This window comes from Melozone crissalis, unplaced genomic scaffold (assembly GCF_028551555.1).
Source record: "Melozone crissalis strain CALT ecotype California unplaced genomic scaffold, PUWL_Pcris_2 ptg000088l_1, whole genome shotgun sequence".
Classification (NCBI taxonomy): domain Eukaryota; kingdom Metazoa; phylum Chordata; class Aves; order Passeriformes; family Passerellidae; genus Melozone; species Melozone crissalis.
The window spans coordinates 3009702-3026169 of record NW_026535865.1 but is presented as its reverse complement, the minus strand read 5'-3'; the positions used below and the strand labels follow the sequence as shown (position 1 = coordinate 3026169).

Sequence of the window (16468 nt, the reverse complement as noted above, 5' to 3'; positions counted from 1 at the left end):
TGATCAGGTTCAATAAAATCACTCTACAGCCATATGCTGCTATATGCTGCTGTGGTTGTTATTGGCACTACAGGGGAACATTTAATTTTCATTTCTACCTTAACTTTATTTCTATCTGACTGTTTGAAAAAAAAAAAAAAAAACACTGACTAAAACCTTATCCTGGTTTGATCCAAGGGTGGAAAAAGCCACTCATGGGGCTAATGGAGAAAATAATTTTTTTTTTTTGGAGGTGCAGGTTTGGAGACATTTTCTTGTGGCTACTTCTATGAAATATAAAAAATAAACCATTTGTGGATCATATTTAAGGTGTTTTTAGCTGGGACCATGAGCAGCAGAGCATCCAAGGTTGGGTTGGACAGAGCTCTGAGCATCCAAGGCTGGGTGGGACAGAGCTCTGAGCATCTCTGGAGCATCCAAGGCTGGGTGGGACAGAGCTTTGAGCACCCCTGGAGTACCCAAGGCTGGGTTGAACAGAGTTCTGAGCATCCCTGGAGTACCCAAGGCTGGGTTGAACAGAGCTCTGAGCATCCCTGGAGGATCCAAGGCTGGGTTGAACAGAGCTCTGAGCATCCAAGGCTGGGTGGGACAGAGCTCTGAGCATCCCTGGAGTACCCAAGGCTGGGTTGAACAGAGCTCTGAGCATCCCTGGAGCATCCAAGGCTGGGTGGGACAGAGCTCTGAGCATCCCTGGAGTACCCAAGGCTGGGTTGGACAGAGCTCTGAGCACCCTGCTCTGGTGGAAGGTGTCCCTGCCCATGGTAGGAGGTTGAAATTAAATAAGAATGAGCTTTAAGGTCCTTTCCAACCCAAACCATGCTGGTCCAGCTTCCTGCTTAGATCAGGGTACCCTTCCATGGGCTCAGGTCCCTCACTCAGAGGAGCCCCAAAAGAACCTCCCTGGGCAATGGCACTGCAGCTCCTCTAGCTCTGGAACTGCCTCATCTGCTTCCCCCGTGTGCTGTGTCCCCTTCAGGCACTGCTCATCCGCCATTTTATTCCCACATGTCCCCAGACACCTCCCTGAGCAGGGACACTGGGGACAGCAAGGACCTGGAGGGTTCCTCAGCCCAGGAACTGCACTTTGTGCCTGGAGCTGCACCTTCAGAGGAACCAGCTGGGGCTGGATGTGTTATTCATGCTCAGGAAGGAGTTTGTCTGTGCTCACACATGCTCAGGAAGGAGTTTGTTTGCTCCAGAGGTTGCACTTAAACCTTAGGCCAGACTATGAACCACAACCTAGAACCAGGGACATCAAGGACCCAGAACCAGGGACATCAAATTCTGCACTTCCACCATGCAAGACCAGGGAGGGGAAGGTCTCATCAGGGGCTGGACGAGGCCCCCACTCCATCCTGCATTTTGTAGTCACTAAAATCTCTTTTCTACCTTTTGCTCTCTTTCCTCTGCTCTTTTCCTGATTTTATTTCAAACTTTGTCCTCGATGAACAAGAAAAATCCTGCAGAGCAGCACAATCCTCGTGCAGCATTTGAGGAGTGCCCAGCCTGGGGTGGGAGGGATGCTCAGCACAGGAACTGCCTGATGCTGCAGGTTTGTGTTTCCCCAGCTACAACCAAAAACCTTCACTCAAAGTTTGAGCTTCCTCAGGAGCCCTGGCCTGGAGTTTGAAATCAGAATAAATAATCAGACTGGTTTAAAGTTCCTTTTGTTGTCTCAGGGTGAAGAAGCCAAAGGTTTTTATTTTTTGCCCTAAGAATGACAACAAACCAGCCCTCAAACCCAGAGAAAACCTGTTAGAGAAGAGAAACACCACTTTGTGCATGGGATTTATGGGTGCAGGACATGCTTGAGCTTCATCCAAACACAGGGAAAACAAAGTCCAGGGACCCCAACATGACCTGGATCAACCCAAATCTCACCCAAGCATGTGCTCAACCCTCAGTGTTCCTGCATGGGAGCCACAAACCAGGATGCAAAGGCCCAGCAGAACAGTGGGAATATCACACAAAGCAGGGAAATCCTTGGCACAGTGAGAGAGAGGCCCAGCACATGGATTTAGCACAGCATTGTGACAGGAATGGCCTTCCTGAGGCACAGAGAGAGGGGAAAAAAGGCATTCAGAGGCTTTTGGTTGAGGGGGATCTGTCACAATTCACACCAAGTCATGCCTCTGCATTTACAAGTAATTTTCCAGCCACGTTTCAGTTCCAATAAAAGGAAAAGAACTTCCTCCAGTGTGTTTATCTGATTGCCAGCAATTTCCATTGCAAGGCAGATGAAATAAATAAACACATTTATATTTATTATGAATAAATAACAGACTCCTGAGCATCTCAGCAGCAAACATTATCATATAGCACTTTTTGCAGCCTCTTTTTCCTTGGGAATGGGCTGCTTTGGGCAGCACAGCTCAATCACAGGCTGCTTTTGAGTGCCTCATGCTGTTGAATACACCAAAGAAATAATTCTCCTACCAAAGCAGGGGAAAAGGTTGTAAATTCTGATTGTGACTTACATGGCTGTTGAGCAAACTGCTTTTGTGTGATGTTATCCCTTCATTTTTTTGTAGGTTTTCAATCGCCATTTCAAGCTAAAGAAAAACGTGCACAGGAGAGAGAGAGAGAAAACAAAAAAAAAAAAAAAAGGAAAAAGAAAGGAAATCAGATAGTTAGCAACAGCCAGGATTATTGTTTCTTTATTAATATTTGAATGATTAATGCTTTATATCAACAAGCTGGTGAAAAAGAGGCAAACAGATGTGGATGGAGCTGCAGAGGCGTTACTGGGACATGCAAATGGAAACACAGCAGGGATCCCCTCAGGGGTGACAAAGCAAGGCCAGGGGGGGTTCATCTTCCACTAAAAGCACTGCCTATTTATATAAAAAAAAGCAATTTTCCTCCTCTTTTTCCCTTCCTGCTGAGAGCAAACCATCACCAGGCAGATGCACTGCAGAGATTGGCTGCAGAGCAGGACCCAGGCTTTCCAAGGAGAGCTGGCAGTCATGACTTGGTCACCTCTCCATATTTTGTCAAAATCCCCTAAAAAATATCCCTAAAAAATTAACTAAAGCTGGGGTGCAAGGAGAGTGCATGAACTGGAATGGTCAGAGACTGCCTGCAGAGTTGTACTTAAACCTTACACTCAGGCTTTTCAAGGATAGCTGGGAATAATAACTTGGTTACTGCCACCTCTTAATATTTTGTCAAAAACCCTAAAAAATTAATTAAAACTGGGGTGCAAGGATGCAAGGAGAGTGCATGAACTGGAATGGTCAGAGATTGGCTGCAGAGCTGGACCCAGGCTTTTCAAGGAGAGCTGGCAGTAATGACTTGGTCACCTTGTCAAAAAAATCTAAAAAATTAACTAAAATTGGGATGCAAGAAGAATGCATGAACTGGAATGGTCAGAGATTGGTTGCAGAGTTGGACCCAGGCTTTCCAAGGAGAGCTGGCAATAATGACTTTGTTACTTGTCACTGCTTCATATTTTGTTAAAAACCCTAAAAAATTAACTAAAATTGGGGTGCAAGGAGAGTGCCCAAACAGGAATGGGTGAGGGCTCTCTGCTGCTGAGAGCTGCAAAGGGAAGAAGGCAGAGCCAGATTTCACTTGGGTGATTTCTCCCCCACAAGCCAGGCTGGAACATTTGCTGCTGCCTGTTCTGGTTTCCGTTGATCTCAGAGCAGCCAAGGTGAGACTTTCTGGCTGCTGAGGAGCCCCTGACCCCCTGGCTGCCTCCTGCTCCCCTTCAGCCCAGCTGTGGATGCTGCCTTGTGCCTCAAGCCTCTCCTGAACCCTTCTTGTCTTCTCCATTCTGCTGCTGGGGCAGAACCTGGGCTCCTGGAGCAGATGGCTGCTGGTCCCAAAACTCCAGTGCTCCTCTACGGGGAAAAACAATCCTCAAACCTCCCCAAATTCCACATTAGAGCCTGGCAGGAGAAGAACCTGTTTGTCTCCAGCAGATGTTCCCTGTTTGAGATGTCCCAAATCCTGTTGGCTGTGCCCAGGCAGGACAAGGACAGAGAACCTGCAGCCAAAGCTCTGCTCTGTCCTCATTTAACACTTTGTGGGCACACCCACAAAACATCTGCAGATGATGTGTCCCTGTCCATGGCCTCCTGCCTGCCCTGACTCAGCCCACAGTGGAGATCAGGGCTGAGATAAACCCAGCCCTGCACAAAGCCAGGCTCTGTCACAGCAGGGTGGCAGAGCAGAGATCAGACCCAGCTTCTGAGGTGACATCCAGCAACTACATCCAGGTGTGAAGGTGGCACCACCTCCAGCAAAGTCCCTTGGTTCCCACCCCAAAGTGGAACTACTTCTGGAGGGGTTCTCCCTAAATTCAGGCTCAGATTAGTGGGGTTTCCCTGCCCCACACCTCACCCAATTCAGGCCCAGATTAGTGGGGTTTCATTGCCTCACCCCATTCAGGCTCAGATTAGTGGGGTCTCACTGCCTCACACCTTACTCAATTCAGGCTCAGATTAGTGGGGTTTCATTGCCTCAAACCTCATCCAATTCAGGCTCAGATTAGTGGGGTCTCACTACCTCACATCCCACCCAATTCAGGCTCATATTTTTGGGGTTTCACTGCCTCACATTTCACCCAATTCAGGCTCAGATTAGTGGGGTTCCATAGCCTCACTTCTCCCCCAATTCAGGCTCAGATTAGTGGGGTCTCACTGCCTCACCTCTCCCCCCATTCAGGCTCAGATTATTGGAGTTTCACTGCCCCACACCATGATGGACCACGAGGAAGCACAGCCTGAGTGCTGACACAGCCTTCAGGAAATGACTCAGAGGCAGAGGGAGACCCAATTTCCTTCCTCTGCCTGCGCAGGGGCTGTTTGAGCAGCAGCTCTGAGGCAAGCCCAGAAATGCTGCCTGGCTGTTGCTGTTGGCAAATGTCCCATCCAAAAGGACACCTTGCATCTGCAATAAAAACTGTCACAGGGGAAAAACCAAAAACTCTTGAGCAGCTCTGCAGGAAGGTGAAGAGCTCTGAGGCCCCACTTGTGAGAGGTCTCAAGGATTTCCTCTCTTAGTCCAGACTAATTTAGGTGAAGATTAATAGTGCAGTGTTGGCACAGATATTGAATGTTCCCTGTGCTGTTTGAGCAGAACATTGGTGTTCCAGCACAGAGGGAAGGTTTCCTAAGAGGTTTCTTGAAGTATCTCAAGATTTTTCTTTGGTACACACACAGACTTTACCAAACATCTCTCAGCCTCCTAAGGACCACTGCTAATCCTGAAGTATTCCAATATTTCAGTTTTCCTCTGGAGGTGCCCTCCTTGCCATCAACACCTCCAATCCCTCTCCTTCCCCATCTCTGACCACTCTGATGTCCATCCCCAAGGCCAGGGCAAAAACCCTTTGGCATCCCTGGCTCTGCTTTCCTTTCCTCCCACACAGCTCCCAATCCTGCCCCAATCTGGCCTCTTTGTCATCAATACACTTTCAATTAACCTTCCTCTATATTTCCTACTATCAAAAACAATAACCAACTGTCATCATCACTCCACAACCACCCCCAAACAGACATAGAATCAACCCCAGAACTAACCCCCCACAAAAAACCAAACAAAAATACAAACCAGCCTTTCCCAGTCCCTGTTTAGGCTGGACATTAAAACAGAAAATAAAGTTCAAATGGATTTGGTTCAGTTCCTGCTGTCCTTAAGCCACCCATCCCTCCTGGTGGGTGCTCCTGGATCTCTGGCAGTGCCCAAGGCCAGGCTGGACAGGGTTTGGAGCACCTGGGATGGTGAAGGTGTCCCTGCCATGGCAGGGCTGGCACTGGATGAGCTCTAAGATCCCAAACCAAATTATTCCAGCATTAATTCCAAGCAGTCCAGGCTCTGCTCCAGTCCCCTCTGACCCTGGTCTGAGCTGGAAGGACAGACAGCCACACACAGACACAGCCCTGGATTACCTGCCAGGCTCTTTCCCACCTTTTCCAGCCCTTCCTCAGCTATTTTGTGTTAAAATACCTTCAGAAAGCTCATCTGTACATGCAACAGAGTGGATTTATCTCAGATGTATTTCTATAAAGGTCACTTTCTAAATCTCTTTTTTTTGTTTTGTTTTGCTGAACAGCCTTATCTCATGTAATAACATCAACTAAATCCATTCATGGGATATTTCTACTGACATATTTTCCACTTGGGCTTTTATATCATGCTCATCACCATGGAAATTACAAAAACCCCAAACAACAACATTAAAAAAATCCCCCAAAAATCCAAGAGTAAAGTAGTGCAGTTTTGTAAGATGCAGTCCCACACAGGTGATGCCTCCAAATAATAACTTTTAGTAAAAACCAAATGCTCCAGTGCTAATTTTTAACTGTGAACAGTTAAAATACACACACAGACAATTCTCACTCAAGAAAAGAATCTCAATATCTGTCATTTTCTCTTCCACCCAAACCAAGGACTTTTCCCCTATGCCTACCCAAGGCAGAGCACAGGATCAAAGCAATCTTTCAAGGCACAAAGATTCAAAAACCATAAAATCTATATTCAAAAACTCAGTGGGAAATAAAGCACAACTTAACAGGCCAGATTTACATGAGTTCTCAGTAGCAACAGCTCCTGCTTTTCTCCCTAGTGATGCTGCTCACATTTGAAATTCTGGCTACATACCCTGAATTACACCTACATTAGTATTTATATTTATATTTGAATGCATAAACACACAGAAGTCTGCAGAGGGAGGTGAGCAGCCCCAGGAAATGAGCTGCAAACACTCCTGGCAGCTGCTCAGGGCTGGGAGATTCCCAAATCAAAGCCCTTACAGCAAAAAGGCTGTTTTGGGTGAAGAGCTGTAACCCTCAGTCCCACACAGATGTGCTCCAGCACCTGCCACAGCTGGCAGCTGGAGAGACACCCTCCAAAGAGAGAAATCAGAACTTTAAACCATTTCTGTTTGATCAATATCACCCTAAAAGACATTTTCTAAACATATGGCAAGGGCAGAATACACAATGGTGTAGGAGATGTATACACAAAGAGTTTTTGATCACTGTGCACTCAGCATGATCAGCTTGAATATAACTTATGTTCACACCTTCATCATTCCTCAATTGTCTCTTAATCCAACAGAGATTAGAGAGCAAAACCGAATTAACCTCTTGTTAATTTGTTAATTAATCCCATTTTCTCCATTTCCAAACGAAATAAATAATAATAATTATCCAATGGGTTAAGGAAGATTGTCTCAGGTCTCTTCACAATTGAAGACATATTTCAATATTTTGGTTAAGCATGTGAGACGTTTGACCTATAGAAAATGTAAATAGAGACAAATTTACAGTAGAAAACAGGGCCAAATAATTAAATGCCAAAATGTAAATAGAGACAAATTTACATTAGAAAACAGGGCCAAATAATTAAATCCCAAAATGTAAATAGAGACAAATTTACAGTAGAAAACAGGGGCCAAATCATTAAAAACCAAAATGTAAGTAGAGACAAATTTACAGTAGAAAACAGGGGCCAAATCTTTAAAAACCAAAATATTTTGTTTGGGAGGGAAAAAAACCAAACCAAATGTAATGTTTTATTAATATTTGACTGATTAATGCTTTATTAATATTTGAATCATTAATGCTTTCTCTTCTCTAATGCTGCTGATTATTTCAGCGATCTGAGCGAGAGGGACAATCCAAACTGAAAAATAAACGTACAACACCAGTGTCTATTCTCCCCCTTGCACTCATAGACATAAACAACGATAATGGCAGGTCAGTTAAATTTTCTGAAGGCTTTTCAGATCCCTTTGGAATCATTGCTGGCCCCCTTGCTGAGGTGCCTGCAGGGCTACATACCGTTGCTGGAGAGGAGCGTGAGGTGTGAGACAGAGAATGTCTAGAGTTCTCCAGCCCCCCATGAATGAGATAGGCTCCCGAGCCGGAGAGGATCTGACTTCCCCCAATGTCCATGGTGATGCCCACCATGTTGTGAGAGGGAATGGCTGTAGGAGAGGATGTCGCTGTAGTCACCTGAGCTCCTCCTCCTCCTCCTCCTCCCTGCGCTTCGAAATAGGGCGCGGCGCTGGCGGGGGCGTAAATCTGCGCCTCGCTGCTGTAAGAGTAGGCAGCTCGTCTGTGCAGGGGACAAAAGAGAGGAAATATGTGCTGGACAGCTTCAGAAAGCTAGATAAGTGTCAGAAAACCCCTGGTGTTAAAGGTTAGCCCTTGTGTTTGCCACTGAGATTATTCTTGTTCGCAACCATGTAGGTATGGTAAAGTGGGAACACGAAATATACCACACCTCTACCAACCCTCAGTTGTGTCTAAATCCAACAGAGACTAAAGAGCAAGACCAAATTAACCTCTATAATCCCATTTTGGACATTTCCAAATAAAATTTTTCCTGTAAGATTATATCCCCGTTGTGGGTGGCAACCCAATAAGCATGGTAAGGTGGGAACAAGAAAACCATACCACACCTCCATTAGGCGAGACTAGAGAGCAAAACCAAATTAACCTCTTGTTAATTTGTTAATTAATCACATTTTGTCCATTTCCAAATGACATTTTTTCTGTTCCCACTGTAAGATTATTCTTGTTGTTCACAACCCCATAGGCATGGCAAGGTGGGAACAAGAAATATACCACACCTCCATCATTCCTCAGTCGTTTCTTAATCCAACAAAGACTAAAGAGCACGACTGAATTAATCTCTGCAATTCCATTTTGTCCATTTCCAAATAAAATTTTTCCTGTTCCCACCGTGAGATTATATCCCTGTTGTGGGTGGCAACCCCATAGGCATGGTAAGGTGGAAACGAGAAATATACCACACCTCTATCTTCCCTCAGCTGTCCCTTAATCCAACACAGACTAAAGAGCAAGAATGAATTGGCCTCTGTAACCCCATTTTGGACATTTCCAAATAAAATTTTTCCTGTTCCCAGTGTAAGATTATTCTTGTTGTTCACAACCCCATAGGCATGGTAAGGTGGGAACAAGAAATATACCACACCTTCATCATTCATCAATTGTTTCTTAATCCAACAAAGACTAAAGAGCAAGACTGAATTAATCTCTGCAATCCCATTTTGTCCATTTCCAAATAAAATTTTTCCTGTTCCCACTGTAAGATTATATCCCTGTTCTGGGTGGCAACCCTGTAGGCATGGTAAGGTGGGAACAAGAAATATACCACACCTCCATCATCCCTCAGTCGTTTGTTAATCCAGCAGAGAATAAAGAGCAAGACTGAATTAACCTCTGTAATCCCATTTTGGATACTTCCAAATAAAGTTTTTCCTGTTCCCACTCTAAGATTATTCTTGTCGTTCACAACCCCGTAGGCATGGTAAAGTGGGAACAAGAAAGCCACACCACACCTTCATCATTCCCCAATTGTCTCTTAATCCAACAGAGACTGAAGAGCAAAACCGAATTAATCTCTTGTTAATTTGTTAATTAATCACATTTTGTCCATTTCCAAATAAAATTTTTCCTGTTCCCACTGTAAGATTATAGTCCTGTTGCAGGTGCCAAGCCCAGAGGCATGGTAAGGTGGAAAGCCATACCACACCTCCATCATTCCTCAATTGTCTCTTAATCCAACAGAGACTAAAGAGCAAGACTAAATTAACCTCTGGAATCCCATTTTGTCCATTTCCAAATAAGATTTTTCCTGTTCCCACTGTCCTTGTCCACATCAACAAATGCTGGTAAAAATTATTTTCATTTATTTTTTTGAGAAGGGTAAATGATCCAAATCAAAAATGAGTAAATTGTTTGAGCCAAATGACTAATAGAAAAGGAAAAGGGGGGTTTGTTACAGATAAATAATGTCATAGTTGGCTCTCACAATTAAGAGATTGATATTTTGTAGATGAGCCACGTGGCTGGCAGTCACAGGAATTCCCAGTGCTGAAAACCTTTTCCTTATTGAAAAAAAGATTAAAAAAATTTAAAAATTATTAAATTCCTTATTTTAAAAATTTCTTTGTTGCAATTTTTGTTAAGGTTTAATAAACCTTTGAAATTGTAAAAGTGAACAGTTGTTTCTGACAGTGGGAATGGGATCAGTCAGCCCCACAGCACAAGCTCAGGGTGAGGGCAGCTCCTTATGAGGAACTGGGGTGGGGAAAGCCAAAAAGAGGCACAAAATAGGGCACAGCTGGCAGGAGGAAAAGGAAATTCTAAGAATGGAGAGGACCTGGCACAGCTGTGGCTGCTCCATCCCTGGAATGTCCAAGGCCCAGCTGGAAGAGGCTTGGAGCAGCCTGGGATGGTGGAAGGTGTTGGGGAGTTGGAAGGAGATGGGATTGAAGGTCTTTTCCAACCCAAGCAATTCTAGGATTCCTTAAGTCTATAAAATCTTCCAACAGCCCCTTTTACCCTGGAAGTTCCATTCCTAAAACTCCCCATGGCACCATGCAAAGTTTTTAGACAAATTTCATGACCAGGATTCCCTGGAGAACAATCCCTCCATGAGGAGAACACCACCAGGGCTGGAAACCACCCTCACACCCAGCACAGCACCTGAACAGCTCCTCCTCTTCCTCCTCCCATGGAAGGAGGCAGGGGGACAGCTCAGGGAGGTTCTTACATGGTTCCATTGGTGTAAACAGCTTCTCCTCCTTCCACATACTGCACCTGGGCTGGATAAACGTGCTGCACAGACTGCACCTGCAACAGGCACCAAGAGGTCAGGGGTTGCTCAGGAAGTGCTGGTTAAAATGCACAGCTCCAAACTTACCTTGACACTTTGGCTTTCTTTAGAAAAAAAAAAAAAACAGAAAAATCAAAAAACAAACAACCCCCCCACCCCCCCAAAAACCAAAAAAAAACCAAACCAAAACAAAGCAAACAAACAACAAAAAAAAAAAACCAAAACCCCCCCCACCCAACCCACAAAAAAAACCAAACCAAAAAAAAACCCAAAACCAAAAAACCCCCAAAAAACCAAACAAAAAGCCTACCAAAAACCCCACCAAACCAAACAAAACCCCCCCAAAAAACAAAGCCAAAAAAACCCAAAAAACCACCAAAAACCACCAAACAAAAGAAAAAAACCCCAAAAACAATAAACTCAAAAAACACCCAAAACCCCCCCAAAAACCAAAACAAAACAGAACCCTAAAAAACCCCAAAACCAAAAAAATCAAACAATAAAACAAGAACAACAACAAAACAAACCCAACCCCCCAAAAAAACCCAAAACAAACAAAAAAACCCTAAAAAACCCCAAAACAAAAAAACCCCAAAGAATAAAACAAGAACAACAAAACAAACCCAAACCCCCCTCCCCAAAAAACCCAAACAAACCAGAACCCCCCCCCCCAAAACAGAACAAAACAAACACTAAAACAAGAACAACAACAACAACACAAACCCCAAAAACCCAAAAAACAAACAAAAACCCATCCTGCCTGCCCTTCCTCCCCTCCATGCTTAGGAATGCCAAAGAAAAGGAGGTTTTTATTTTCAAAGGTCAAGTTAAAATAGATAAATAAGTGGTTGCTCCATGAGAACTGGAAACAATGGAGCTGGGTTTGCTCTGCACACGTGTCTTGGGGCTGACTAACAGGGCTGAGCTCAAGCTGCAGCTTTTCTTTCAGAGGGGATCCTGACAATGTCCAGCTGCACCCCAGCCCCTTTTTTGTTACTCTGGGAGGGAAGGATTTGCCCCCCTGAAATGAAGAAATCAAATTAGAAAATCACTAAAGAAAAAAAATTACTAAAGATAATCACTAAAGAAAAAAAGAGGGTCAGACTTTCTGTTCACATGGAGCAGCACCACACATCCCTGGTTTCTTAGGAAACAAGCCCTGGAAAAGGCAAAGTTCAAGTAAATAAAAATACTTGCATGGCTCTCTGGCACCAAATCTTCCTATGGAGTCACACGCAGGCAGTAAATTTGTTTAATTAAAAAAAAACCCAAACATTTTGCCTCTAAAAAACATCTTTACTAAAGGATTTAATTTTAATTTAACTCTGATTTAAGAAATGCTTTTAAATTTAAGTTGAAAGCATACATCAAATCTTCAAATACATGAAAGACAACTACTACAGCAAAGGTTTTTCCTAAACTTCAAATATCTTTGAGAATTTCTTTTGTCATCAAGACAGGAGGAGAGAGCTGGAGAAAGTGATGGCAGCTCTGTGAGTGCCCACAATGCTTTAATTAGGATTTTTCTAGATGCGGCAGAGTTTCAGGAGTGGGACTGGGGACCTGTCTGGGTGTCCCCAGGGTTCATTACCTGCTGTGGAACCTGCTGGACTCTGGGAACAGAGATTTGCTGCATCTGTGCCCCTTTGGGAGCAGAGCCTGTGGCCTGGACCAAAACCCTCTGCAAGGAGAAAATAGAGGAAGAGACAATTTCAGTCCATAACCCAGTTGAGCCAGGTGTTCTGTCCCCAAATTTCATGGCCAGTTTGCCTCTGACACCAGCAGTGACATCCTGTGATCAGTGTCCCCAAGGTCCCCACCCTCCCGTGGGGTGCACCATCCTAAGCTCAGCCCCTGAATTTGGGCAAATTTCTGCCAGTAATTATCTTCAAACCTCCAGGAAAAGAAGCAGCAGTTCATTGATCAGCTCAGCCCTCTGAATTTGGGCAAATTTCTGCCAGGAATCATCTCCAAACCTCCAGGAAAGGATGTAGCAGTTCATTGATAAGCTCAGGCCCCTGAATTTGGGCAAATTTATGACAGGAATTATCTCAGTTCACTGATCAGCTCAACCCCCTGAATTTGGGCAAATTTCTGCCAGGAATCATCTCCAAACCTCCAGGAAAGGAAATAGCAGTTAACTGATAAGCTCAACCCCTTGAATTTGGGCAAATTTCTTTTAGGAATCATCTCCAAACCTCCATGGAAGGAAGCAGCAGTTCATTGATCAGCTCAGCCACATCTGAACAAGGATCTCTCCTCACACATCCACATTTGGCTGCAAAGTTCCTTCTCTCAGAGCTGCTAAACCCAACCAAACTCTGCCTCCTGCAGCAAGAAATCCCCCCCAGCTCCTGCCAGCACCAAAGTCAGGGGGTTCTGCTTCTCCCTGCTCTGCCACCAAGGGCACAGGGACATTTCGTGGTGCTGGTGGCTCTGTCACCTCCTGCATCCCCTGTCTTACACTCCATTTTCAGTCTGGGGTTGTCAGCACATCTCAGAGTGTTCAGCACCTTCAGATGCAGCAAAAAACAAACGTGGGGATGTGGTGATGGAGAGAAAGGATTCAGTGGGAACACAGCCAAGCATCTCCATGGCCTCTTAAACCTTCTCCAAGGAGACAATTCCTTTAAAAACACCCAGAAGATTGGGCCAGGGCTGGAAAAATCCCAGGAAAAATCCTGGGAGAGAGAATTCTGTCTCTCTTTGTTCTGAGAATGCAAATACCACATGGGCCAACAGAACAAAGAGCCAGAAAATCCCAGAAACAACCTTGAGACTTAGTGGCTACCTGGATATTTATGGTGGATAAATAACTTCCATGGATAACTACCATGGATACTTATGATGGATAACCATCATAAATAAATTCCATGGATAACTACCATGGATATTTATGATTTTTAGCCTTCTCAGCATATCCATGTAACAACCAGAAATCCAGTTCTAGCAGAATCCCAGGTTTATGACAATTGCCCAGATCTCCAGGCAGCTGCTCCAGGCTGCATTCCCTGGAGAGCCTCCACTTATTTCAGCCATCTCCTGGCCTGTTTTCCCTCACCAGTGCAGGGTGGGGACATCACATTTTGAAATCAGACCTTGGCAATGCCACCTACATCAAAGACTCTTTCCTTTCTCTGTCACAGCCATATTTTATGAAAAATCCTTTTGTTAGGATTTTTTCTCCTGAAAGGCTGAGGGGCCTCAGGAACAAAATGTAAACATTGATTATCTGCTGCTGTAGAATGCAACAGGTGCATCTGTGATTGGTCTCATGTGGTTGTTTTTAATTAATGGCCAATCACTGTCAGCTGGCTCAGACTCTCTGGTCAATAGAAGAAATCCTTTCTTCTATTCTTTTAGTATAGTTTATTATTTTCTTTTAACATAATATATATATAATAAAATAATAAATCAGCCTTCTGAAACATGGAGTCAAGATTCTAATCTCTTCCCTCATCCTGGGACTCCTGTGAACACGGTCAAATTGGTGACCCTGAGTGAGGAACATTCCTTTTCCCTTTTCCCTAGTCCAGATGTCTCAGACCCTCTGGCCAGTCACAAGATTTTATTCCATTCCTTTCTATTCCTTTTTAGCCTTCTGATGAAATCCTTTCTTCTCTTCTTTTAGAGTACTTTTAATATATCATTTTCTTTTAATATATTATATATCATAAGATAATCAATCAGCCTTCTGCAACATGGAGTCAAGATTCTCATCTCTTCCTGTGAACACCACCACATTCCTCCTGTTTTTTGCCCATTTTCTGGCACTGCTTTTGCCAGATGCCACATCCCTGGCCCTGTGCTCTGCTATCACCTTCCAGCCAAGATAAGGAATCATCCCCACCTGGAAGGTGAGGCCATCCTGCTCAAACCCAAAGGGGCCCCAGTGCTCCACAAGGGTTTCAGCCTCACACCATTCCTGCTGCAAGCAGCTCATCCCCAGGGATTGCTTTGTCCTGCTGGTGAGAAGGAAGGCTCTGGATGCTCCTCCTCTTCAGCAGTCTTCACTATGCCCTGGGTTTTCCTTAATCCAAGCAGTTCCATTCCAGCGGCTGGATGGGTGACTTTATAATCCAAAGGTTTTCCAACCTTTGTTCACAGCCAAATCCACTCTGTGATCCTGAGGACACTTGGCACTGCTGTCCCCAGCCCTGCCACACCAGCAAGGATGGGAGGTGACAGCAGCACTCTGCATCACCCCATGACTCCTGGAAAGTCAAATATTCCTTCCATTCCCAATCTTGAATTGTTCCTTTCCATCAGCATCCAATGGCAGCTGCTGCTGCTGCTCACTTGGGAGTTGGAGAAGGATGAAGCTGAGTTACACCCACCCATCCTCTCATCCCTGTAATGTAGAAATTTCTTTTGCAAGTTCCCCAAAAGGCAGAAAAAGGAACAAAAATGAAGCAGTTTCACTTAACCCTTCCCATTTTGCTCTGGGTGGTTCCTGTTCATCACTTGCCTCCTGTTGGGCCTCCCAAATGCAGCACATGCATGGGCATTAATCACAAATCCCCCTCTGCAAATTCAAATGTTGGGATCTGCCTACCCAGGGAAGAGACCATGGGATGGTTTGGGTTGGGAGGGATCTCAAACCACACCTTGTAAAGCTTGGCAGAGCTCAAACCCACAGGACAACACTTTTATCAGCAGGTTGTCCTCACTACCTCAATGAGATGATTAAAACCCCTCTCCCCACTATCAAAACCTGGGGTTAAAATCAACTGGCACAAAGTGACCACCTTAGAAACCTAAATTACACCCCAAAATTCACCTTGTAAAGCTTGCATGTGGATTGGGAGTGCTCAAACCCACAGGGCATCACCTTTATCAAAAGGTTGAACCCAGTACCTCAAAGAGTTGCTTAAAAACCCTCTCCCCACTATCAAAACCTGGGGTTAAAATCACCTGCCACAAAGTGACCCCATTGGGAACCTAAATTGAAACCCAAACCTTTTAAAGCTCGCACATGGATTGGCAGTGCTCAAACTCACAGGACAACATTTTTATCAACAGGTTGTCCCCACTACTTCAAGGAGGTGATTAAATACGCTCTCCCCACTATCAAAACCCGGGATTAAAATTAGCTGGCACAAAGTGACCCCCTTGGGCACCCCAAACCCCACCTTGTAAAGCTTGGCCGAGCTCAAACTCACAGGACATCACCTTTATTAACAGGTTGTCCCCAGTACCTCAAAGAACTGATTAAAAACCCTCTCCTCACTACCAAAATCTGGGATTAAAATCAGCTGGCACAAAGCGACCCCCTTGGGGACCTAAATTAAACCCCAGAACTCACCTTGTAAAGTCTGCATGTGCATTGGGAGCACTCAAACCCAAAGGACATCACTTTTATCAACAGGTTGTCCCCAGTACCTCAAAGAACTGATTAAAAACCCTCTCCCCAGTATCAAAACCTGGGATTAAAATCAACTGGCACAAAGTGACCTCCTTAGAAACCTAAATTAAACCCCAACCTTTTAAAGCTTGCACATGGATTGGGAGCATTCAAACCCACAGGACATCACTTTTATCAACAGGTTGAATCCAGTACCTCCATGAGCTGATTAAAAACCCTCTCCCCACTATCAAAAACTGAGATTAAAATCAGCTGGCACAAAGTGACTCCCTTGGGGACCTAAATTAAACCACAAATGCCCCCTTTTAAAGCTTGAATGTGGATTGGACATCAAACCCACAGGACATCACTTTTATCAACAGGTTGTCCCCTCTACCTCAAGAAACTGATTTAAAACCTTCTCCCCAGTATCAAAAAGTGGGATTAAAATCAGCTGGCACAAAGTTACCCCCTTGGGGACCTAAATTAAACCCCAAATCCCACCTTGTAAAACCTGTATGTGCA

The 16468-nt window shown here is 44.6% G+C and overlaps 1 protein-coding gene across 5 annotated transcripts in view; it reads right to left on the bottom strand.

Annotated features, from left to right (window-relative positions):
• RFX2 (regulatory factor X2) overlaps positions 1-16468 on the bottom strand; it is an 80318-nt gene that overhangs the window by 17264 nt on the left and 46586 nt on the right. For 3 of the 5 annotated variants that reach the window (XM_054291188.1, XM_054291190.1, XM_054291189.1), the window contains exons 3-6: positions 12191-12280; positions 10537-10616; positions 7794-8070; positions 2478-2552 (exon numbers count right to left, since the gene is read on the bottom strand). In XM_054291188.1, the coding sequence (XP_054147163.1) occupies positions 2478-2552; positions 7794-8070; positions 10537-10616; positions 12191-12280 (522 nt within the window). The remainder of the gene's footprint in view (positions 1-2477; positions 2553-7793; positions 8071-10536; positions 10617-12190; positions 12281-16468) is intronic. The other 2 variants (XM_054291191.1, XM_054291192.1) reach the window with 2 other exon arrangements.